The following is a 27785-nucleotide window of genomic DNA, read 5'->3' as shown; positions in this document are numbered from 1 at the left end:
ACAATTTCCAGCTTCTAGCTTGTGTAATTTTCCCATTTCTCACTTTTACAAGCAATTCCTAGTAAAAGATAGACACACACACACACTCGCGCACGCACGCACACACAACCTGTTCAAGAGGTTTTCTTGGTGTCTCCACAACTTGACTTGTGTGGAAGGGAAAGTGCCCTGATTATCTCTAATCCTATGAATTCTAGCACTTCAGAGAATCCTCCATTCCTATGGGCAATTGTAGGGAATGGTCACTGGGTGTGTTTGGTCAGTGTCAACAAGTTTTAGGAGAAACTATTTCACGCCTCTTTTTAGAAATATAGGATTGCTTATCCAGCATTTCCCTCAGCTTTATGGCCATAGCTGAAAATCAAGTTTAACTAGAATTCTGTTATTCTGTGACTTGTGATAGCACCCATTACTAGCATAAATGTGGCCATACTGTCATTACTAATGAGATGGTGCACAGTTCTTAAAGCCTGGCTCACATTAGAGACTGATTTTAGATGTTTCTTTTCTCCTACTTATCCCTTACTATTTCAGCATAAGAGAATGTACTTTGTCACACAAATAATGTTACACTAACACTTAAAGCACATTAAATGGAGGGAAAATAAATAGTCCGTCAGTGAAATCGGCAATCTTGAATGAGAGTTAATTGTCCTTTTTAATTCCTAGATAATTCCTTTAGTTCCTTTACTCATCTGGGACTGTTGCTATATGGTTGCTTTTTTGGTTTCAATCAAGAAAGAAAGGGAAAGTCATCATCGAGCATTATTATGAGAGTCCAAGAGCCTTCAGATGATTGGTTAGGGATGCACAAAATATAAGGCCTTCCAAGACACATTTTAAATGATAGAAGCCAACGAAAGACTTTGTCTCATACATTTGAGTTACTTTCTATTAAACTTACTGCAGGGAAAGAGTGAGACAAGAGTGGTGAGTCATGTCAAGAGGGAGGAAATTGGTCTTGAAGAGTTGAAAGCAACGTAATCAACAGGTGGTATGAAAACTTCCATAGAAGATATTAATATTTTAAAGTATTTGGATCTATATAAACAAATTTTCCATTTCTGTTTTTTTAAACAAATGAATACTTTCGACTTTCTTTAGTGATAGAACATTTCAGAGCAGCTGACCAGTTTGATTTTCTTTTTCTTTTCTTTTCTTTTTTCCTGACAGAATTTTTGTTGTTTGGGGGATAAGAAATATGTCTTATCATAGTTATGATAGTTTTGAATGCACCACCATATTAAACTTCCAAAAGACTATAGGACAAAATAAAATTAAAAAAAAAACTTTACAAATCATAGACAAAAGACATTTCATCAAAATCTATTTATAAAAATATAGAAAAATGGTCAAGTGATTATTTCTACTATTTCCACTGATTCAAGACCATATATATACACCATATATGGTATATATTATGGTGTATATATATATATATATATACACCATATATACCATATATATACACACACACACACACACACACACACACACATATATATATGGCATTTATATATATATATATATACATATGGTATTTTTATATATATATATCGAGAGAGAGAAATATATATATTATACATATATATATATCGAGAGAGAGAGAGAAGAATATATATACACACATATATATATATCTCGAGAGAGAGAAGTGTATATATATATATATATATATATATATACACACACACACACAGAAGTATTCTATATATAGAATATAGAGATACTATATTCTATATTCTATATATATATATATATATATACATATATGTGTGTGTGTGTGTATTCTATATTTACCTGAAATATTAGAAGAAAAGCAGGCCACAAGAGGGAATAAGGTAGTAATTTAGTGGTTATTATCTTGACAACCAGAGGCACATACTGTTCATGACTATCTCATTGGATGGAGATACATACCTAGTTTTGTAGAAAGAATATGCCATCAAAACATAAACACACACCTTGATAAACTAAATAATTAAATAATTTCCAAATGACTTTGAGAGATAGGGAAAACAATGTGAATGTTACAAGTGGACCATGCATAATGGCAGCTACCAGTCCCAGAGCAAAGTTCCCCTCATCTTACCAGGCTTAGGGACAATGAGCTGTGCACTGGTCTGGGCATTTCCAGCCTCATTTTCAGCTACACATTGATAAAAGCCTTCATCTGACTTTACCACTCCAAGGATTCGTAAGTTGCTTCCTCCCTAGGGAGAAGAAAGAAGCAGGTGAAATATTTTACAAAGCAAAAACAAACAAACAAAAACTCAAAGAGACAAAATGAATATAAAAATTTTAATAAAACTCCATAGGAGAAGCAACAAGGGAGGCCATGAGAGTTGTCAGCCTCATAGATATGTCTTATGCCACTTGGAAAATGTCACAGATTCCCAATACTCTGTCGAATCTATGTGTATCCATTTAAGCTAGTTCTGCAATAAGAACTATTCTCACAAAAATACACATCATCCTCAATATCTTAATTAGCAGCAAACAGAGAGCTCTTTTATTAAATAGGCAAGAAAAAAGGTTAGCTCAAAAGAAATTTCATTTTTTCCCTTGTTATTGAAGGAAATTTGGGTTCAGCAGCTGCTGGGGAAAAAGAAAAGAAATCAAAACACTGATTTTTGCAGCTTCTAAAAGACAAGAATTCTAGGTGGGATATTTTCTGGAAGTGTTTACCGAGAAAATAAAAGTCCGAAAATCCTTTTAAAATTGTAATTGCTTTGCCATGTGCCCTTTTGGGGGATTTGGAGTGGTGGTATGCCAGATATTTTATACCATGTCCTTCTTGTTTTATGGCTGAAATGCTCCACCTTCAGAAATCCATAAATTAAACACAGCAATGTTAACTCCTATTTTATATAAATTGAGCCACCATCTTTTTCAAGGATGGATGATAAAATGATCTGGAAATAGCATTTAATTATACTAACTCAGTTTTTCTTCAATATTAGTGTAAGAATTAGTTCAGTAAGTGAGACGTGTTAAATCACTTCCCCTGAAGTCATTAAGAGATAAATATTACCTCATGGGGAATTCTTAATTGTTTTTAGTGTCTTGTAGTCAATTCTCTGCTGATGTAAAATTCTTAGATAAAGCTGACTAACTTCTAATTAACAATTCTCATATAAGTTACTATTTGCGCTAAATGTTACTTTGTGACAGACAATGGCTCTCAGATTTCTGCAGCTATTGGGGAAACATTTTTAAGCACAATTTAATGTGAACAGAGCTCACACTGTACATTTTCTTTTTACCTTAAGAAAAGAAACATTTAAATAGGTTGGCTGTAATGAGTCATTCTGGGAGAAAGATTATTCAAACTGTAGAAAAAAATAAATGTTGCATTTTATCATGTGTCCTTAAGGGCACTCAACAATTTCCTTTATATGCAAGTAGCATATATTCTAGGCAGACACAACACATTTCAAGTTGCCCCATGGCAGGTCATTTTTAATTCAGTGGTAGTAGAAATGGCATTACACTTAAAGGAAATAATGGGTTGGTGTGGCACTGAAAAGTTACATTTTTTCTCTTTCTTACTCCATTCCCAACCAATTAAACAAATGCAACTAAAAGGGGAAAATACTAACTGGTGACAAAAGTAATAAAGATATGCTTTATGGATATATTCCCTAAGAACCCTCGTGGTGTGACAAAATGCATGCATAACGAGTTATGGAAGTTTCTGAAAGTCAACTGATCTAGGGGCGCCTGGGTGGCGCAGTCGGTTAAGCGTCTGACTTCAGCCAGGTCACGATCTCGCGGTCCGTGAGTTCGAGCCCCGTGTCGGTTTCTGCGCTGATGGCTCAGAGCCTGGAGCCTGTTTCCGATTCTGTGTCTCCCTCTCTCTCTGCCCCTCCCCTGTTCATGCTCTGTCTCTCTCTGTCCCAAAAATAAATAAACGTTGAAAAAAAATTTTTTTGAAAGTCAACTGATCCAGCAACAAAGAGGTGGATCCACAAATGAGCACCAGTGCAAGGTCAAGTAGAACACATGCCTGGATTGGCAGAGCACCTGTGGTCTATTACCCTTCTGCCAGAAGACCTGGCTTACACACTCTTCTTCGACAGGTCATATCGGCATCTCAACCTAAGAGAAGTAGGCCTAAATACTCCTTCTTCAGCTAAAAAGTTCTCTGATATTTGGAAAGTGCTTTTCATATTTCTCATATATTCATATCCTTGAATTCAGAACCTCCCAGGCCAACCTACACCTAAAGGAGAGCTTTCATAGAGAATTTTTTACATGAACAAAGAATTCTGCTGGTAACAGCAAAAGCAAAGCTAATAATGATAGGTATTGAGTGCTCACTGTGTACCAGGAAAACAACGTGGTATATATAATACATCATCCCTATTATCACCCAGAGGGGATAGAATGCACTAGAACTTAGAGAAACTATAAGAACTGTTATTCTCAGCTTCAATTCTTTCCAATGTTCAGAAGTGCAACACCATGTGAATTCTGGATCTCCATGGCTTTGCTACCAAGGCAACTACCACTGTCATTGTTACTGTCACTACATCCTTTTCTACTGCTCTAGTAGGATCAGCTGTCCTATTTGGAATGGTAGCAAAAAAAAAAAAAAATGCCTGTATTATGGAAGTAAGACTACAATAATCATAAGTTGAAGCAAATAATCTTGTTGAAACTTTATTATAAAAGGTAAAAGTCAAAGAAGTAAGATATTCTTGGCTTCATATAGTTTAGGAGTAGGTTCTAAACTCTGTTCTCCTAAGAACCAGCAATGAGAATAGTTGGAAACATAGTCTTGGGTCCTCTGTATTTTCCATTGTTTGTTTATTTAAAACCTTGTCTGTAAAACAAGGGGGCTGGGCTGTTTGATCATTCTTTTTCAACTCAAAAATTTTAACTCTAGAAAGTCATTTACTTTACTAGAAAAATTTTAACACATCATAAAAATTCCAAACAGGAACACTCTTCCCAGGAAAGAAAAATGACTGAAAAGATAGGAAACAATGAATGGGATTGTAAAGCTAATATGAAAAGAAGATAGTTACCACTATTTGAAAATAATCACTAGGAATGACCACATCTCCATTCTTCATCCAATTCACAGTGGGCACAGGCTTTCCAGAGACGGAACATTCAAACTCAATATCCATGCTTTCATAGGCATACAGGTTGGAAGGGTGATTTAAAAACCATGGCGGAACTGCAAAGACAGAAAACAAAAGTAAGCGGATGAGAATATGAACCAGCATGCTAAGGTCTTTGCCGAGTAAGATGCACTGAACAGGAATGGAGAATATTTGTAATTCAAATAATTCCCTGAAACTCTTAGTTTGTTATACAGAAACCACTGTAGAATGCATCTTCCCTCTTCCAAACACAGTTAAACAGTTGTAGTTAGTGGTGTTTTGCTGCAGGAAAGAACAACAACAACAAAAAAACGCTTTTGGAGAAAATATTATATAGGTAGTAAACATTCTGAATACCTAAGTATTTGTATCCAATTGACTTACATAAAGGATACTGAACAGTGCATAAAGCTATGGAAACTTAACCTGATTAAATAAAGGGAAGCTGATAAATCTGAGAAAACCCAGACCGCGAGAGAAGAAAGCCTGGTGTCTGTAATTCTAGAATTTCACTGGGATTTAGTTAATGTGATGGACTCATTCCCTGTTGAAACTGGCTGTGATGATAGGCACAAAGAAATGACTATCACCTTTACTGTGGACACATTCCTATTGTCTTAGCAATTATCTATTGTGGCACATAACTGCACTGCATTATTATTTTCCCAGCATGATATGTGATATACTAATTTAATTTAATGTCTTAATTGCCATAATACTAGTTACTCTATGATGGAAATTTGTCATTGAAAGAAAATTACAAATAAAATATAGCACACCTTTGCTAATGAATCTCTCAGGCTTGGTCCATCAAAACCCTGCCTAAGAGAGGTAAATTTTAAAAAGAAATGTTCATTCTCTTCCACTGGGAGTCTTAAAGTGATGTTAGATTTGAATATTCATATTGCCTTGAGACTCAGGTTAAATTCACAGTGAAATAGCAGCCTTGATCCTGTTTTCACATAAGACATGGACATGCATTTTTAGTAGCCATTTTTAAAGTTAGATTGCATTTCTGTCATTGCTGTTGCTATGCTCAGTGAGTAAGGAGTGCCTAATTTTTGCTCATTTAACAGTATATTTTGCTCTCTCTGACTGCCATCAGCTCTTTCAAACCACCACTGACTTCACAGTCAATTTGCAAACATTGATGATGGTTCTGGAAAAATGGGAGAGCCAGTGGAAAGTGTCCCAGGTTCAAGTCCTAGTTTTTCTACTGAAGATCTTGGAAATCTCAGTCTCTCTCCCTCCTTTTCTCTCTCTCCCTTTCTCTCTCTCTCTTCCTCCTCCCTCTCTCTCTACCTTATTTTCCTGATTTTTAACTAAATATTTGGACCTCTAGTACTACACAACTTTAAAATTCTTTAATCTTTCACATGGGCAAATTGATTTGTATGACTCAGCTGGGATGCAGTAATATTCACAGACTAAACATATGGAAAAAATGTGTCAGATAGCTTTTCTAAAAAGAACATATACGCATTATATACAGAGCTGAAATTATTTATTTATAATTGATAATATTAATAAGAGACTGTTTTTATCCCTTAACCAAACTCATTGACAATGAACCAAAAGGCATCAGAAACATTTATTGAATGACTCTCTAAGCAAATATGTCAGTTGTCTGTTGGATTCTGTTCTCAATTTTATTACAGATTTTGATCAACTATTTATTTACTTGCAAATAGCCAATATTTATTGTAGGCTGACCGTTTATAATTTATTAGGCTAAGAACTTTATATTTATTATATTCACCACACCTAAGGCTTTGTGATTCCCATTTTACAAAGATGCTGAGGTACAAGGAGTTGAACTAACTTTCTCCAAATCATGCTACTTGTAGACGACGGAGCCAGACAGGCTGACTCCCCTGCCTACATTATGAACTACTTTGTAATAATTGTCTCTTTTGCCACTTGAAAATGCAGGTGGAAGAATAACTCATTAACATTCCTGAAGCCTCAAAGATAATAAAGATAAATAATTAGAGCTATTAAAAAAATATGTAATACCATGTTGTCTATTCCTCTTCCCCCTTTAAGACCTTCTAACCTGGGGCCATGAAAACTTCTGGAATCCTCCCATTCTTAGTGTTCACTTTCATCAGAATTCCTGATATCACTTAGGCCTATTTCAGAGTTTTCAAACTGTGAGTGACATCCATTCATGGAATGGCAAATTCATTTTTGGAGTTGAGACTAAAATTTAAATATATATGCATGTAAATATGTACATATACATAAACATATACAGATATACACATATACATCCAGTTACACTTCATTTTATTGTACTTCATTTAATTGAGCTCTATTGTGCTTCCCTGACCCCAGATTTTTTACAAATTGAAGGTTTTGTGGCCACCCAGCATTGAGGAAGCCTATTGGCACCAGTTTTCCAACAACATCTGCTCCCTTCCTGTCTTTATGTCACGTTTTGGTAATTCTTGCAATATTTCAAATGTTTTCATTATTATTATGTTTGTTAATACAAACTGGTCATCTACGATCAGTGATCTCTGATGTTACTACTGTAATTATTTTGGGGTACCATGAACCACATGCATGTAAGATGGTGAAATTAATGAATAAATGTTGTATGCGTTCTGACTGTTCCACAGACCAGCCACCCCCCCTATATTTCTCCTTCCTCTTGGGCTTCTCTATTCCCTAAGACATAGAAGTATTGAAATTAGGTCAGTTAATAATCCTATAATGGCCTGTGAGTGTTCATGTGAAAGGAAGAGTCACACATGTCTCTTCCCTTAAATCAACAGCTAGAAGTGATTAAGCTTCATGAAGAAGGCATGCTGAAAGATGAGACAGCCTAAAAGCTAGGTCTCTTGTGTCAAACATTCAACTTGTGGATGCAAATCAAAAGTTCTCAACGGAAATTAAAAGCTTTACTTCAGTGAACACACATATGATAAGAAAGTGATAAAGTCTTATCACTGATATAAAGTTTTAGAGATCTGGATAGAAGATCAAACCAGCCACAGCATTCCCTTAAACCAAAGGCTAGTATAGAGAAAAGCCTTAACTCTCTTCAGTTCTGTGAAGGCTGAGAGAGGTGATGAAGCTACAGAAGAAAACTTTGAAGCTAGCAGAGGTTGTTTCATGAGGTTTAAGGAAAGAAGCCATCTCCACAACATAAAGGCGCAAGGTGAAACAGAAAGTGGTGATGTAGAAGCTACATCAAGTTATCCAGAATATCTAGCTAAAATCATTAATGAAGGTATCTACATTAAACAACAGATTTTCAATGTAGACAAAATGGCTTTATATTGGAAGATGCCACCTACAACTTTAATAGCTAGTGAGGAGAAGTCAATGCCTGGCTTCAAAGCTTCAAAAGACAGGCTGACTCTCTTTTTAGGGGCTGATGCAGCTGGTACCTTGAAGTTGAAGCCAGTGCTCATTGCCATTTAAGAATCCTAGAACACTTAAGAATTATTCAATCTAATCTGCCTGTGCTCTATAAATAAACAGTCCGGATGACAGCACATCTGTTAACAACTTGGTTTACTGAATATTTTAAACCTTCTGTTGAGAGAAAAAAGATTTCTCTCAAAAGATCACTACTCTTTGACAATGCACCTGGTCACCCAAGAGCTCTGATGGAGATACACAATCAGATTAATGTTTTCAAGCCTGCTAATCTAATATCCATTCTGCAGTCCATGGATCAATGAGTAATTTTAACTTTCAAGTCTTATTTAAGAAATACATTTTGTAAGGCTATAACTACCATAGATAGTGCCTCCTCTGAAGGATCTGGGAAAAGTCAATTGAAAATCTTTTGGAAAGTATTCATCATTCTAGATTGCCATTAAGAAAATTTGTGCTTCATGGGAAAATGTCAAAATAACAAAACTAATAAGAGTGTGGAACAATTTGATTCGAATCTTCATGGATGACTTGGAGGGGCTCAAGACCTTAGAGGAGAAAGTAACTGTAAATGTGGTGGAAACAGCAAGAGAAATAGAATTGGAAATGGAGCTTGAAAATGTGACTAACTGCCACAATATTATGATAAAATTCGAGTGGAAGAGAAGTTGCTTCTTATGGATGAGCAAACAAAGTGGTTTCTTGAGATGGAATCTACTCCCAGTGAAGATGCTATGAAGACTGTTGAAATGACAATACAGAGTTTAGAATATTACATGAACTTAGCTGACACAGCAGCCTGAGGGTTTGAAGGGACTGACTCCAATTTTGAAAGAAGTTCCTCTGTGGGTAAAATGCCATCAAATAGCATCACATGCTACAGAGAAATTATGCGTGAAAGGAAAAATCAACTGTTGCAGCAAACTTGGTCATATTTGAAGAAATTTCCACAACCACTGTAGCCTTCAGCAACCACCATCCCAATCACTAGGTAGCCATCAACATCAAGGCAAGACCCTCCACCAGCAAAAAGATTACAACCCACTGAAAGCTCAGGTGATGGTTACCATTAAAGATTAAGGTAGGTAGTACATCATTTTTTTAAGACTTAATGCTATTTTATACTTAATAAACCATAGCATTGTGTAAACAAACCTTTCACATGCAGTAGGAAACCAAAAGATTCATTTGACTCACTTTATGGCACTACTGACTTTATTATGGGACCTGGGAGAAAATATATACATACACAGAGAGATATGCATATGTATGTGTTTGTACACATATATATTTAGGTATGCATGCTTGTATGTGTGTGTGTGTGTGTGTGTGTGTGTGTGTGTGTGTGTGTACACAGATATTTGTATATATATGTATACGTTTGTATATATCTATCTAGGGAGTGGGGGTGGAAGGAAGAGTAGAATAGGAATCAAACAGTATAGAAGAAGAGAAAAGGAAGATAGGAGAATTTTAAATCTATACTCAACAAAAGCAAAGGAAAGAGAAGTTTCAAGAACCCACATGATGGGACCAGATCTTCCAAAGTGGATCATAGCGAATCTTCAAAACCTTCTGTTTTATTGATTAATAAAATATAGTGACTCTGATTAGTTAATGGAATAATTTGACTTAAGTATATAATTATAATTGTAAAACAATAAACACCAAGGATGCCTCAATGTTTTTTTCCTCCTTCCAAATATGTACGTGAGTCACGATCTATATAATCTGTGATTTTCTCTTATTCCTTAGGCTTTCAGCATTACACTGGATACCTCGTCCTCCCTGGCTGCCTTCCTTAATACTTTCATTTCTATATCAGGTTTTCCAACTTTCACCATATACCAGACAGTAAATGAGGAAGAAAAAGTAGCTGCCCTCATTTAGATGGGAAAGTTGAAACATGAAACAATACCACACCATCAGAAATGGGTCTAACTTTCACGTTTTCTGAAAATATACTGTCTAACTTGGGCAGCGTTGCCAGTCATGAGTAATTTTGTGGTAAGAACAAGGGCTAATGATTTCTTTTCATATCTCAATGCCTGTCACAGAGCCTCATCCCCAGCACACACTCAGCAAAGATCTGCTGACGATGCTTACAAGAACTCAAACAATAAAATACACACTTTCCCTTTTGCTGTGGCAATATTAGTATAAGATGATGAGGAGGAGTTTTGACAATGTCATGGAAACTACATACATAACTAACAAAATATTATTTTATTGTTGTGGAAAATAAAAATCAATGAATCATGAGAAAAAAATAAAGAACAAAGAATTGGCTAACTGGAGAAAGGGCTAAGTATTTGTTATATTGGATACCTTTTCAAAATATTCCTAAAATTCTTCCTCGTTTGGGCAAAAGGAATTAAAATAAATATAGAATTCAGGAGACAGTTTTGAAAAGGTCTAAATAAAAAAGGCTAGGTTGGATTAGAAATTACATAAAAGTTTTTCAATCTTGCTTTAAATAATGCATAACCAAACTGCTACCTCTTTTCCTGAAGCTACTCTCCACATATCCCTTACAAAAATCCTCGGTTTTAATTTAACAATCCTACCTGGTCCTTTTCTAACCCGTCTTTGTTCATTCTGTTTTCTCTTCCTGAACTGTTTTTCATTTTGTCTTAGAGTGCAGACATCCTACCTATCCGTGAACCCACTTCTCCAAAAGCGTCACCTTAATTTTTCTTTTTGTAAAATTTTATCTCCTTTTAGAAACCCCAGTGGTATTTATTTTGGCTGATTTTATGGCACTTTGATATGGTTACTTAGCAACAGTTTGTAACTTGTTAGGGGAAGACGCTCTGTCATGCTAACATCAATTCAACCTATTGTTTAATATATTTTTGATGATGACACTATTCTGGCAGAGAGTGAACAAAAGAAGTTTACCCACTTTTTTTCTCTTCTTATTTGATCCCTTTGTCTTTCTCTGTTGATGAACAAACTAGAATCTGCTGCCTGGAATTTAGGATCACAGCACTGGAGTTGTATATTCTCAACATAAAGTGCAACTGGGACGAAAGAAGGAATATGAATTATCAGTCGCTGTGGGTATGTGTCATCAGCATTTTCTGATCATGGATCCTTGCCTGGAATTACATTCCTCAGAGGATACAATTTCTATTTATTCTCTAAAGGGCAACTCAAATACTCCTTTTCCCATGACATTTTGTCTTTTGTGAATCAGACAATGGATTTTCCTGCTTCTTGTAGTGCTCTCTCTCTGTGCCCAGTTTTTATACCACTTATTGTTTTAAGATATATTTCACATGTATCATTATTTACCAACCACAAAATGGATTCTTAAAGATGGTATCTGAAGCATATGCTATCTCTTTTAATGTCAATATTACACAATAACCCCTCCCTTCCACCCTCGTGGAAGGAATAATTTTACTTTAAACTATTTGGTGGGTAGCAATTTCTTAATGATTAATAAAAATGGAGTACTGTGAATTTGCAAGTTTATCAAATAGTGCCATTTACATAGTACCGATCTATTAATCCATTAATTATTAATCCATTAATCCTGAGAATTGCATACAATGCTACAACAATTTCAGGCAAGATACTGATTTTAGTTATACTGTCTTTGAGTAGAATAAAAATTCATGACCAGAAATAAATTACTCAAATTTCCCTCAGATGTTAGTTTCTCAGGATCTTCTAAAGTACTTACAGTACATATAGAAAAAATTATTTTTATTAGGTGGCTGAGGGAATAAGGAATAATGACCCAGAGTGTCTAATAAGCAACAGAAATAAGGAAAAAAATATGATTTGTTCTTGAAAGTGTTTATCATACTTCAAAATGACTAATACTTGAGAAAATCGTCTATCCTGAAATCGTTAGACTTGTATAACTAAATTTTATATTTTGAAAATTTTTTTGTTTATTTATCTTTGAAAGAGAGACAGAGTGTGAGCAGGGGAGGGGCAGAGAGAGACATAGATACAGAATCCAAAGCAGGCTTGGGGCTCCAAACCATCAGCACAGAGCCTGATGAGGGGCTCAAACACATGAACTGCGAGATCATCACCTGAGCCAAAGTTGGACGCTTAACTGACTGAGCCACCCAGAAGATCCTATAACTAGATCTTAAATTTGAGTAAAAGTTTTCTGTAAATTTACTTGGTTTCCTCCTAAGAGTTTCTATGCTATGACTTGTCATTTAAATTTTGTAGAGGAAAATTTCTTTTATAGTATCAACCTCAAAGTCATCAGCAATAAACTAAACAGCATTTTGATTTTTATTTCATATAATAGATGCCTCATAAGTATTTTCAGGAATGTCCCATATCACTCCTTAATCTTTAGCCTTGGCTTCTAGTATTTTTATTTTTAGATAAGTTATTTGGCTATTCTTTTTCCGTTGTTTAGGTATGTAATAAAATTACCTTGATTTTGAGAAGATTCTCTACATTCTAAAGATTTACCATAACTCTGAAATTGCAGATAATGCATTTTCAAAGTTTGTTTTGAGAGAGAGAGAGACAGACAGGCAGAGAGAGAGGGGTTGAGCTGGGGAGAGGCAGAGGGAGAGAGAGAATCCCAAGTCAGCTCCATGCTGTCAGCACAGAGCCTCATCCCAGCAAGGCTCATCCCAGGAACTGTGAGATTATGAGCTGAGCTAAACTCAAGATTTGGACACTTAAATGACGGAGCCACCCAGGTGCCCCAAGAATGCATTTGTAAAGCCAGGCATGTGGTTTAAATAAACACTACGCAGCACAAATTACTTTGGTGAATGACAAAAAATAACGAGGAAAAAAACAGATCGGTGAGACTTTGTTAGGAGGAAAATAAAAATTAGCATCATCCTTGAGTGGCTGCATTTCCACTCTGAGAACACTGGACAGTCAGCTAAGTTTCCCTGGAGCCAAACAGCTCTCTCCAGTGTTCCCAGGCCCTTTGAAGTTAGTTAATTTGTCCTTGAAATAGTGGGCATAACCCCTTCAGTCTTCTCTTAAATGCAAATATTTGAAGAGGCAGACCACACCAAATGTCTAACAACGAATCAGACTACTTCAGTATCCAAAACAAATAGGCTCTTTGAAGTGCCTATTACAATTGTATCAACAGATAATTTCACTTAAGGACCCATACTTTCATATGTAATTACATTCAGATTACTACAAAAGAGGTAGATTACTACAAAAGAGGCCAGATTGAATGCAGGTTTAGAGATAACATATCCTAGCAGGGGAGGGGAAATAATCTATCAATTCAGGCTTTCATGTTAAGTCCCTAAGAAAAATCCTAGTTTTATAGAATAATGTTTCTAAAAGGACTACCCAATTTATAGATTAGAAATTGTTTTCCTATTCCATAGTTTTAATTCTTCTTGCACTAACTTTTGTTGCCAGTAACTTTCTTTCAGCTAACTTGATCTTTAAATGCATAATCCTCCTTCTCCTTTTTTAACAAGGAGCTATGTGATGTATCTCGGCCCAATTCAACACTTCTATCCAGGTCTTTTCTTATGTGACAAGAGACTTGAAATCTGCTGAATATTGCTCTCTAGTTTGCGTTTTCCTTCCTACACATCTGTCCTCCCCCGTAGGACTGGGTGTTGAGATTTGCATTTCATTTTCTATTTAAGTTGTCTCTCACACATACCTGTCTGTACTCTCCTAAAAAATTTAGGTTGGTTTCTAACCTTAAATGACTAGAAGGTTTTCTGCATTGGAAACAAAAGCACACTTGAGCTTTAACTATTAATATTGACTGGGGTTCCCACTGGAAAAAAAGGGTTTTTAAGCTATGGATTTTCTTCTTAGCATTTTCCATTTTAAGAAATATTTCAATCTAGTGCATCAGTGATCATTTCCACAGAGAGACAGAGAGAAAGGGTGGCAGGAAATGGAGAGATAGGTAGGCAGGTTTGGGTTCTTTTAACAACTGCTAGAATGAACATTACCTTTTTTATTTTTCTGACTAAACCTAAGTGGTATGTTTAATTATACATATGGCGTGTTTAATTATATATATATAAATATATATTCTATATACAATATATAAATATTATAAATATATATAAAATAAAAATATATAGAATATATATTTATATAATATAACATTATATAAAAATATATAAAATCTATATATATATAAATGATATATTTACTTATATTTACTTATATTTATATTTACTTATAAACATATACATATATATAAATATAGATGATATATTTACTTCTGTGTGACACTATATATGTATGTATGTATATCTATATCTATATATATATCTATAAATATATATCTATACACTAAACACTAAACACTAACTGACCAAAAACAACCAGCAGATGAAACAACAATTTCTTCCATTGTGGCATCAATCTGACTGTGAATCCACTAAGCTACTAGCTTCTTAAGAATGGGGACTGCCTTACCAACTCTGTGTCCTCAAGGACAAGCATGGGATAGGTGCAAATAAGCATTATTTAGGCTTGGGTGTGGCTCAGGCTTAATAGGACAACCCCCTGGCATTCATTCATTTTCTGGCTGCAACTGAGTAATAGCTATGAAAAATCTAGATGAGGAACAACATTTAAGACATAAGAGTATACTTTTCTTCAAAGTGTATTACAATAGGACATTAGAAGCATCAACTATAAGCTATTCTGCTGTAGCTGGCAAAGACACTATTTTCATCACCTTAGAGAAATGAAAACTTAGACCTTTTGCTTTCATTTTCTACACCATCAGTACTTCTCATTGTGAACACAATACACCAAAAAATTCCTCCTCCTACCTAAAAATTCTGGTCTGCGTGCTGTGGGGGATGAAGAACACCTTATCTTCCACCTTTACTTTAGAGTCCTTTATATATGCTTGGCAATTATTTTCTCTCTCTCCTCACAATTTTCTTTATCCAGACAAATAATCCCATTACCCTTCCTCCGTTCCAGCTCTTCCTGCAATCATGGTTCCTTCTCTATAAATCCAGACTGAGTTTTCCATTTCTTCTTTAGTTGTGGAGCCTACGACCAAATTGGTAGATGATGCTGTGAGGCTCAAACCAGTGCTGAAAATAATGCGAAGATTACCTCAAGGTCCCAACCTATATGCTTACTGATGTTACTGCCATGCCTTTGGAATGATTTGTGTGGTATCAATCAAGCCTTCTGTAGGTACTGGCAACTCTCCAACAATTAAGTTCGTGTGTATAGACACACACACACAAAAACATGTATGTGTATGTATATGTAAATAAATATGTATTTTAACATATGTATTTCTATATATTCGCATATATTTGTGTTCCCAGAAACTTCTACGTAAACAATATCATCACAGAGAATACCGTTTTAAAATGTCTTGTATATACATAAACACATAAAATTATACATCTACATATATATAATTTATAAACATCCTTGTCAATTTTTAATTTTAGTTATGAAGGAAATAAAAACATGTTGACAAGATAAAATGTTAATTCACATGTGTTGTATGATGACAGAAGAAATAAATATATAAAATAGGTTATCCAGTTCCAACACTGCATCCTGACAGGAATCTTAGAGCTATCATTTTTCCCTCGGTTAAATGTTTTCTAGCTTTCTTGGTATTTGAGAGTAAAAGATGTGGGTATTTTAAAAGTCTAAAAAAATGTTTCTGACATGCATGAGAACTATTTCTATGTATTTTCAAATGTACTCTGAAGAGTTACAATAAATTACAGAAGAAAAATTATTTTTCAAGTTGCTTGTTAGTTGTAGATATTCAGTGAGGGAATCTTTCAACACCTTCAACTGAGAAAATGATGGATTCTGACACATAACTAATTTCTCGCCCCCAAAACCTAATGAAATAAGCTTAAGTCCCAGAGCACACTCGTGCACGTACATAAATATCAACAACAAATAAAAAAAAAAGAAAGCATAGTTAAATGAAAAAAAAAATCAAAACAGACATTTCTGGAACAGAGCAGAAAGGCAGATTAGGATTGAATTCCTTATCTGTTTTTAGCCCCAGAAACAACTCTGAACTTTGGGGAAAAGCCTAGGAATTCTCAATAATACCTCCAAACCTGAATCAGTGCAAAACCTGTGAATACAGCCTTATGCTTCTCCTTTTCTGAGAGAGGAGGGTTGTCCTCCTGGAGGACAGCTGGAGGGCTGTTGAAGTGATACACAGGAGATGGAGGTGACTAAGGTGAAGACTCTTGGGCTAACAGTGAGCTGAAGACTTGGCCGGAAACCTAAGGACCAGGCCTTCCACATTGTAAGGGAACAGGAACAGCATCAGCCATAGTATGTTGCTTCAATCGCACTCACTCCCTAATCATTCTCCTTGGTTCTTAAAAAGAGCACAAAGCCTCAACTCTCCAGCCTTCAAACTGGAGTCCAGAGGGGTAAGGCAGGGTGGTAAGTAAGTCTACATGTAATTTGTACTGTATTAGAGCAAATAGTTTCTGGACAGAGCTACCAATGTATGAGCTTGTACATAAGAAATATGGAAATGCTACAGCCAACAATAATGCGAGACAGACACAGAGACATAGAGATGGAGAGAAAGGTGGTTGGGTAAAAGGAGAGAGAAAAACAAAGCTCCCAATTGAGAAGAGAATATAAGGACAGGAATGGAAGGAAATTGCTCAAGTTGCTTTATACAATGGCTTCATGGAATATGAAAATTAATTCAATATAACTAGAGGCCAAAGACTAGATGATAAAATGGCAGAACGAAACAAAAAGGGAGATAGTGGAACTAAAGAAACAAATCAAGGACCAAACAACATCATTAGAGACTGGCGCCAATACATACATTAAAAAGTACAAATAACATAATAAACACTACTAAAAATCAAGTTGCCAACATACAGGAGATCTGAGATAATCACAGTGAATGTAGATGAAAAAAGCCAAGGGTCTAAAATAACACAAAGCTCATATAGAAAGAGGAGAAGCAGAAATGATCCAATAAGGTAACTGGAATTCTGATGTAGCAAGCCCAAAAATGTATACAGTCAAAGCCCACAAAAGATATATTTAAAGATAAAATAGTAGAACATTTTCCTTGAAAAATAAATCTGAATTTTCAGATTCAAAGTCTTTACCATGTTCCTAGGAAATTAAATACATAATTCCTGATAGTGAGACATCTCATTTGGGCTATTGAATCTGGAGGATAAAGTAATATCTGAACATCCAGACAGAAAAATAAAAATCAAATCATTCCATATGAGGTAAGGGGGAATCAGACTCCCATATATCCAATGTAGCAGAAGACAACGGAGCAATATTACCCAAGAGTATTATACATGAGACTTTCTATATAAAGCCACATTCTCAGTTATGAAGGTACTCAGAAAATATAGCACTTTCTAAAGTAAGTCTGACAACAAAATCCAGGCAATTAAAAGTACCATCAAAATAAAAAGTTAGACAACCATGATGAATGTGATGAGTATTGACAACATCTCTATACAGAAATAAAATAAACACAATGAAACTATGGTTACTGACGAGAATTCAATTGTTATAACCTGAACAGGAGACAACTAACACTGTAACAACCAAAATCAGAGGGTGGGGAATGAGATGGATGAGTGAGGATGCTAACCCCGCTGTGAAGAAGTGAAGTCTTGATGGCAGGAATTTAAACTGTTCTGCACTGAAATAAAACATGAACTTACAAAGACTAAAAACAGTATCTACAGCTGCATCACACTGTCATAAATGTATTTCTACCTAGCAACTATTCCTGTACATAGAAGGATATATGGGATACTGAGAGTTAGGGAGATTTTTAAATTCAGATAGGTTATTTTCACAAAGTTTAAAAAGTGAATTTTTTTTCCAAAACAATTTTTTTTTTAAAAAAAGACTCTGGAAGAAAAATTTTAAGACATTATAGTGGTTATGGAGGTATATATCTTCTTTCCTTGTTAAAAATTTCTCTTCCTTCCTTCCTTCCTTCTTTCCTTCCTTCATTTATTTAATTCTTTTTTTAGTAGGTTTCAGCCCAGTGTAGAGTCCAATGTGGGGCTTGAACTCATGACCCTGAGATCAAGACCTGAACTGAGATAAAAAGACTCAGACACTTAACTGACTGACTCACCCAGGCACCTCTAATTGTTAAAAATTCCTAATGATTAAAAAAGGTGACTCAAAATCTATTTTCAGGAGGTGCCTAGGTGGCTCATGTCAGTTAAGCATCCAGTTCTTGATTTCAGCTCAGGTCATGATCCTACCATCCTGGGATCAGCCCTGCATCAGGCTCTGCACTTGGTGTGAAGCCTGCTTGGATCCTCTTTCTCTCCCTCTACCCCTGTCTGTCTTCCCCCCTCATGCATACTCTCTCTCTTTCTCTCAAAATAAATAAATAAATAAACATTAAAAACATTCTATCTTCGGAAGGACTCACTACTATCGCTTTAAATAGAAGAACCCACTGGCAATTCTCTTTTTTTTAAGTTTATTTTTATTTATTTTGAGAAAGATACAGAGGGAAAGTAGGGGAGGGGCAGAGAGAGAAGGAGAGAGAATCCTTCACAGTGCCAACAAAGAGCCCGATGCCAGGCTTGAACTCACAAACCGTGAGATCATGACAAAATCAAGAGTCAGTCGCTTAACCAACTGAGCCACCCAGGCACCCCCCACTGGAAATTCTAAGAGCTTTCATAAATAGTACATATGATAATCACATTTACTCTCTGTCTTTTTTTTTTTTTTTCTTTAAAGTCGTACTTCTCCACTGGGGCTTAGAAGAACTTCAGAGGAACTTGTTGCTGGTGACAAGACCACATCAACTAACTCTTGAGGAAATCATATGGAGGAAAGAGCAATGCAAAGTTTTCTACCACAAATTTGCTGAAGGGAGACTATTTACAGGATGACCCATGAAAACTGCTGTATGACAGCAAGAACAGTCAGGAACTCTGACTCCTGGCTCTGGTCCTACTGTAGGGACATATGGACACTCAGCAATTAACTGAACTTTTGTTGACTTCAGTTTCTTACTCTGAAAATTTAGAGGATTGAATGGAATCTCTATTTTCAAATTCTCTGAAATTCCTTCAAGTGTTACTGGGGAGGGGATGGCTGTGAAGTTACTCCCCACCCCTGTAAAACCTTCAAGGAAAAGACCTCCATGTTGATCAACAGTAAATGTGGAGCTTCTGTATTGACTGAAAGCTGCATGAGAATATTCTCTGCTGCTAAAACAAAGTAAATTATCCCCAAGCTTTTTTTCAGCCTTAAAATTTTGTGAGTCTAACATGAGAGTATATATGGCTAGTTCAATGCTGTTCAGCATGAACAGTTTATATAGAGTTGATTTAGCAAAGAAAGAACAAGGAAAATAAAGTTGTCAGTTTGCTTTTTATTCTGCCACTAAAATAATATTTGGCTAGCATTAATGCATTGCTTGAAACAATAAATACCAACCTAAGCATCTCATAAAAATCACAGGAAGTGACTCAAAGGCAGGTCAAGGGTAATTAGTTCAATGCCTTGCTGCAAAATGACAGTATTCCTTTCATACTAACACTTAGAAATGACTTACTTTTAAGATTACTTGGTAAAAGAGTACTTCCAGCATTGATTATATTCTAATTTTGAGACTCTATCTGCTTTTTTCATTCCTGCATTTTGGCCTCAAGAGACAGCTATCTCCCTACAGATAAGACCAAACTTCATGGTAATTTCATTTATAAAGATAAGCGTGGATATCAGAAACCATGGAAAAAGCATGTGTGTGTGTGTGTGTGTGTGTGTGTGCGTGTGCATGTGTTTTAAGATGTATAAAATCCTTCCACAGACAACCCATGTAAACTGGAATGCCTTCTTGCACAGTGAACGGAAATATTCTGTTTGAACATTTTGCCTGATACTTAAATAACAAAGAAGGAATGCTTACTAAAGTCTGTGTACAATTCCTAGTGCTAAGTTGGATTTAAAAACTTGGATTTCATAAAATTCATCTCAGTTGGAAAGAACTGTTATCAAATATTAAAATACAATGTATTAAGGGCAAATGATAAAGGCATGCATTAGAATAAAAACAGCAAAATCTACTACATATTTAACAGCAGTTTATATTAAAGGGATCTAGAAATTTTGTTGACTGGTAAAAATTCTAACCTTAGGAACCCTGCCCTGGGTCTTAACACTTTATGCAAGTTACCCTGCATACTATAAACAAATACACATATGCATGTGCACATGTATGTGAACGTGCATGTTAAAGAATATTTACCAGCTTTGTCACTGGGATCTGGCAGTCAGTGCTGGCACAGAACAATTCATTACCCTAAACATCCTCTCCTGTGACTAATATTTTTCAAACCTCAGGAAAATACTTCTTCATTGCCTCCCCTCTGCTCACCAAATATAAGGGCCAAATGTAAGGCTAAGAAGTGCTGTGCTTCTACATTTTTGTCCTTGCATTTCATAGTAAAATCTTGTTGCACACAACAGCTCACTGGGAAATGGCTGAAAAACAAAGCTTGAGAAAATATTTTATGGTATTTTTCAAATATTACAGAATCCTTCCTATCTCTTCTCATTCCCAGAAGTATTTGCATTTCTTACTCACCATATGATTCATTAATTAAAAGCAAAATGGTTATTAGAAAGGTTATAATTCATCCATTGATTCTGATTACAATATATATATATATGTGTGAGTGTGTGTGCGCACACTTTTCAGAAGCTTTTAAAAAAAGTTCTTGGTATATTTTCATGGTTCTCCTTTTATTTTTGTATATACATTTAATTCCTGGTCATATGACAAACACAGAAAGTCATATAAATAAACACAAGCCTTTACTTCATGATTTTATATATATATGTGTATATATATATATATATATAAACATAGTAACATATATATCACGTATATAATAACATATATCTCACATATATAGTAACACACACACACACACACACACACACACACAGCTACAAATGTCTATGTACTATAGCCAGATACATGGCCTTGAATGTTTTTACACTTATTGATATGCCTATAACAAAAGTACAACCTGAAATCTGAACATTCTGCTTTTATGTGCATATTTTTAAAAAGCGGGTACAAAATCTCTGCATTGTGCTGAAAGCAAACATACCAAGTTACAAGTCAAGTTATAAGTTACATAGAAGGAGCCATTTTTTAATTTGCTTTTGCTTTTTCAATAAACCCAAACTTCAGGTAGAGTAGAAATGTAGGCTATGAGTACCTTGAGAATAGAACTGCGCCTAATTATTTACTAATTTATATTCTAAAACTTAATGAGTTCTGAATAAATGCTGATTTAATTGATTGATTGACTGATTGATGGGAGCTATAAAGTATCTTAGAGATCTAATTCCAATTCCTTATATTTCACGGAGGAGAAATTAAGGATAAATGAAATTTCTATGGCATAACACAGCTCGTGAGTACCAAAATCAATATTAGAACCCAAGCTTCCTCAATTCTAACTAATGGCCTTTCCTTTTCCCAAACTACATCTAAAAATACATATGAATTACTAACTCAGTTTCACTGCAGGCAGTAAGTCTGTTCAAACTTTCTATTTCTTCCTGCTTCCGTTTTGGTAGGCAACATTTCTAGGAATTTATAGGTTATCCACTTTGTTGGCATGGCATGTGATTTTTATAATCTCATCATATTCTGTATTTCTGTATTTCTATGGTGACAGTTGTTATTTCTCCTCTTTCATTTGTGATTTTATTTGAGTCCTCTTTCTCTCTCTTTTTTTCTGTTTTTGGATGAGACTGGCTGGAGGTTTATCAATTTTTTTGATCTTTTCAAAGAACCAAGTCCGGGTTTCTTTGATCTATTTTATTTTTTGGTTTCGGTTTCTATATCATTTATTTTTTAATTTGTTTTTAACATTTATTCATTTTTGAGAGACAGAGAGTGAGTGGGAGTGGGGCAGAGAGAGAGGGAGACACAGATCCAAGGTAGGTCCAGGCTCTGAGCTGTCAGCATAGAGCCCAATGCAGGGGTCGAACTCACTGATCATGAGATCACGACTTGAGCTGAAGTTGGATGTCTGAGCCATCCAGGCACCCCAGTTTCTATACCAGTTATTTCTGCTCTAATCTTTATTATGTCCTTTCTTCCTTCCGCTGGTTTTGGGTTTTGTTTGTCTTTTTTGTTTGTTTGTTTTTTGTCTAGCTCCTTTAGGTGTAAGGTTAGGTTGTTTATTTGACATTTTTCTTCCTTCTTGAGGTAGCCCTGTATTGCTATACACTTCCCTCTTAGAACTACTTTTGCTGCATCTCAGGGATTCTGTAGCCTTGTATTTTCATTTTCATTTGTCTCCATGTAATTTTTTTTTCTTCTTTGCTGTTTTGGTTGTTCCATTCATTGTTTAACAGCATGTTATTTAAATTCTATGTAATTTTGGGTTTTTTTTTTCCCAGATTTTTTCTTTCTTCTTCTTCTTCTTCTTCTCCTCCTCCTCCTCCTCCTCCTCCTCCTCCTCCTCCTCCCCCTCCTCCTCCTCCTCCTCCTTCTTCTTCTTCTTCTTCTTCTTCTTCTTCTTCTTCTTCTTCTTCTTCTTCCTCTTCTTCTTCCTCTTCTTCTTCTTCTTCTTCTTCTTCTTCTTCTTCTTCTTAACATTTATTTATTTTTGAGTGAGAGTCAGAGCATGAACAGGGGAGGGGCAGAGAGAGAGGGAGGCACAGAATCTGAATCAGACTTCAGGCTCCGAGCTATCAGCACAGAGCCTGATGCAGGGCTTGAACTCAGGAACTGTGAGATCATGACCTGAGCTGAAGTTGGACGCTCAACAGACTGAGCCACCCAGGTACCCCCCAGATTTTTGTCTTGTGATGAATCTCTAGTTTCATAGCTTTGGGGTCAGAAAAGATGTATGGTATGACACTGATCTTGAATTTGTTGAGACTTGTTTTGTGATACAATATGTGATCTATCCTGGAAAATGTTTCATATGCACTTGAATAGAATGTGTAACCTGTTCTTTCAGAATTGAGTGTTCTGAATATATTTATTAAATCCATCTGATCTAGTATGTCAAAGTCATTTTTTCCTGTTGGTTTTCTGTTTGGATGATCTGTCCATTGATGTGGGGTATTAAAGTCCCCTACTATTAGCTCCTTTAAGCTTTATTAGTTCATGTTGTGCTTATTATTAACTGTGTTATGTATTTGGGTGTTCTCATGTTGCGTGCATAAATATTTGCAGTTGTGTCTTCTTGTTGGATTGACCACATTATTATTAAATAGTACTCTTCTTTTTTTTTGTTACAGTCTTTGTTTTAAAGTCTATTTTATCTGATATAAGTACTGCTACCCCTGTTTTCTTTTGACATCCATCTTCAACGATAAATGTTTCTCTATCCCTTCAGCTTCAGTCCAGATGTGTGTTTAGGTCTGATATGCATCGCTTGTAGATAGCATGATAAGTCTTATTTTTAAATCTATTTTGTAACCCTATGTCATCAAAAAAATCCCAACAAACAAAATCTAAAACCAGACTGCTTCACAGGTGAATTCTACCAAATGTTTAAAGAACAGTTAATACCCATTATTCTCAAAGTGTTTCAAAAAATAGAAGATGAAGGAAAACTTCCAAATTCATTTTATGAGGGCAGCATTACACTGACACCAAAACTAGATAAAAAAAAAGAGGACTACAGGCCAATATCTTTGATAAACATATATATAAAAATACTCAACAAAACATTAGCAAAGCAAATCCAACAATACATTGAGAAATCATTCAACACAATCAAGTGCGATTTATATCCAGGATGCAAGGGTGGTTCAATAGTTGCAAATCAATGTTATACATCATCACATCAACAAGAGACAGGATAAAACCGTATGATAATTTCAATAGATGCAGAAAAAACATAAGACAAAGACCAACATCCAATCATGATAAAAATCCTCAACAAAGTACGTTTAGAGAGAACATGCCCCAACATAATAAAGGTCATGTATGAAAAACTCATAGCTAACATCATCATTTTTTAATGTTTTTATTTATTTTTGAGACAGAGAGAGACAGAGCATGAGCAGGGGAGGGGCAGAGAGAGAGGGAGACATAGAATCTGAAGCAGGCTCCAGGCTCTGAGCTGTCAGCACAGAGCCCGACATGGGGCTCGAACTCACGGACCGTGAGATCATGACCTGAGCCAAAGTTGGATGTTTAACTGACTGAGCCACCCAGGTGCCCCCTAACATCATCTTTAATGGGAGAAAAACAGAGATTTTTTCCCCTAAGGTCAGGAACAAGACAAGGATGTCTTACTCTCACCACTTTTATTCAGCATAGAACTGGAAATCCTAGCTACAGCAATTAGCCAACAAAAATAAATAAAAGCCATCTAAGTAACTAAGCAAAAAGTAAAACTTTCACTGTTTGCAGATGACATGAATGTGTGTGTGTGTGTGTGTGTGTGTGTGTGTGTGTGTGTATCTCCATCCCAAAAGACTCCACCAAAAAAAAAAAAAACTACTAGAACTAATACATGGATTCAGTAAAGTCACAGGATACAAAAATAAATGTACAGAAATCTGTAGCATTTCTATACATTAATAATAAAGCAGCAGGGACAGAAATTAAGAAAACAATTCTATTTATAATTGCACCAAAAATAATAAAATATTTGGTAATAAACTTAACCAAAGAGGTGAAAGACCTTTACTCTGAAAGCTGTAAGACATTGTTGAAAGAAAATAAAGATGACAGACAGAAATGGATTGAAGAACAAATATTAAAATGTCTATACTATCCAAAGCAATCTACACATTTAATGCAATCCCTACCAAAATACCAACAGCCTTTACCACAGAACTAGAACAAATAATCCTAAAATCTGTATGGAACCAAAAAATAAGCTGAATAGTCAAAGCAATCCTGTAAAAGAAAAACAAAACTGGAGGTATCACAATTCCAAATTTCAAGTTATATTACAAAGCTGTAGCAATCAAAACAGTATGGTACTGGCACAAAAATAAACACATAGAAAGTTGGAACACAATAGAGAGCATAGAAATAACCCCCCAATTATACAATCAATCTTTGATAAAGGAGGCAAGACTGTGCAATGGGAAAAAGATAATCTCTTCAACAATTAATGTTGAGGAAACTGGACAGTGGCATGCAATAGAATGAAAGTGAATCCCTTTTTACACCATATACAAAAATAAACACAAAAATTAAGGACCTAAATGTGAGACCTGAAATAAAAATCCCAGAAGACAGGGCAGCTAGTAATTTATCTGATATTGGCCAGAGCAATGTCTTTCTAGATATGTCTCTGGAGGCAAGTAAAACAAAATCAGAAATAAAGTATTGGGACTACATCAAAATAAAGAACTTCTGCAGAGCAGAAGTAACAAACAAGAAAACTAAGAGAACCTACTGAGTGGAAGATGATATGGGAGATATATTTGCAAATGACATATTTGATAAAGGGTTAGTATCCAAAATATATAAAGAACTGATACAACTCAACACTCAAAAACCAAATAATCTCATTAAAAATAGGCAGAAGAGGGGCACCTAGCTGGCTCAGCCAGTTAAGTGTCCAACTTCATCTCAGGTCATGATCCTGCGGTTCATGGGTTTGAGCCCTGTGTCGGGCTCTGTGCTGACAGCTCAGAGCCTACTCTTTCAGATTCTGTGTCTCTCTGCCCCTACCCTGCTCATGCTCTATCTCTCTCTGTCTCAAAAATAAATAAACATTAAAAAAAAATTTAAAATGGGCAGAATATATGAACAGACATTTCTCTAAAGATAAACAAATGGCTAAGAGACACATGAAAAGATGCTCAACACCACTTATCATCAGGGAAATACAAATTAATACCACAATGAGATATCACCTCACACCTATCAGAATGGCTAAAATCAAAAACACAAGAAACAAGTGTTGGTAAGGATGTGGAGAAAAAGGAACCCCTTTGCACACTGTTGGTGAGAAGTCAAACTGGTACAACCACTGTGGAAAACAGTATGGCAGGTCCTCAAAAATTTAAAAATAGAACTACCATATGATCCAGTAATTCCACTACTGGGTATTTACTCAAATAATACAAAAACACTGATTTGGAAAAAATATATACATGTACTCCTATGTTATTGCAACATTACTCACAATAGCCAAATCATGGAAGCAAGCCCAAGTGTCCACTGATAGATGAACAGATACAGAAGATATGGTGTGTATACATATATATTATACACATATACATACATATGTACATATAAATACATACATATATATGTATATATATACACACACATATACAATTAAATACTACACAGCCATAAAAAAGAATAAAATCTTGCCATTTGCAACAATAGGAATGGAGCTACAGAGTGTAATGTCAAGTGAAACAAGTCAGTCAGAGAGAGACCAATGCCATATGATTTCACTTATATGTAGACTTTAAGAAACAAAACAAATGAAGAAAAAAGAGACAAACTGAAAAACAGATTCTTAGCTATAGAGAACAAAGTGATGGTTATCAGAGGGAAGGGGAGGGCAAAATAGGTGAAAGAAGTGAAGGGAACTAACAGTACAACTATTTTTATGAGCACTAACATAGAATTGTTGAATCATTATATTGTACATCTGAAACTGATATAATACTGTATGTTAATTATTCTGGAATTAAAATAAAATAAACTTAAAAATACATGTCAAATAAGTTATCAAAGTATTTCAATGGCCTATACAATCACTTCAGGTTTTCAGGACAGGGAAACTGTTCATTTTCCATTTTTTTCCTAACTAAGAAACAGACTATCTTGCTTTGCCTTACACAGTAAGCAGACATGGAAGGCAAGGGATATCAAGTCCAAAATTCTCCACTGTCATGTTTTTAAGATACATGCTTCCAGCAATTGTACCTACTTTTGTTTCTTTGAAAGGATTCCCAACAATCTTACTTGTTATGTCTCTAGTTTTTGTTCTTAAATACAATTCCTTTTTTATTAATTCTTCAATATGCACTAATATGAATAGATGAGAACAATAATTCTGAGCTCTTTATGAAACATATTTGAGGATGTCAGTACTATTCTCTATTCTGTTCAGAAAAATTTCAGAATTTGTTAGTTCAGTTCAAGTGTGTCCTGCCTTCAGCTAGGCAATCAGGAGCATAGGAGCTGCAATGTGATGGAGGGGTTAAATGGCATCACAGAATTGAGTAGATGAGGGTAATATAGAGGAATAGCAGGGGTAAAATCTTAGTTATCCACATTGATTGTTTACTAGAACTTGACAGTGCAAAATCATCTAGTATCAAGTTACATTAGGATAATGA

General features: G+C 35.3%; 1 protein-coding gene across 2 annotated transcripts in view; it reads right to left on the bottom strand.

The window, feature by feature from the left end:
- The window catches only part of DCC (DCC netrin 1 receptor), a 1130837-nt gene that overhangs the window by 434067 nt on the left and 668985 nt on the right, over positions 1 to 27785 (bottom strand). For both annotated transcript variants that reach the window (XM_027068985.2, XM_027068988.2), the window contains exons 6-7: positions 5034 to 5188; positions 2093 to 2213 (exon numbers count right to left, since the gene is read on the bottom strand). In XM_027068985.2, the coding sequence (XP_026924786.1) occupies positions 2093 to 2213; positions 5034 to 5188 (276 nt within the window). The remainder of the gene's footprint in view (positions 1 to 2092; positions 2214 to 5033; positions 5189 to 27785) is intronic.

Source organism: Acinonyx jubatus, chromosome D3 (genome assembly GCF_027475565.1).
Source record: "Acinonyx jubatus isolate Ajub_Pintada_27869175 chromosome D3, VMU_Ajub_asm_v1.0, whole genome shotgun sequence".
Taxonomy (NCBI): domain Eukaryota; kingdom Metazoa; phylum Chordata; class Mammalia; order Carnivora; family Felidae; genus Acinonyx; species Acinonyx jubatus.
Note: the sequence above shows the minus strand (reverse complement) of the source record. Positions and strands in the feature narration are given on the sequence as shown.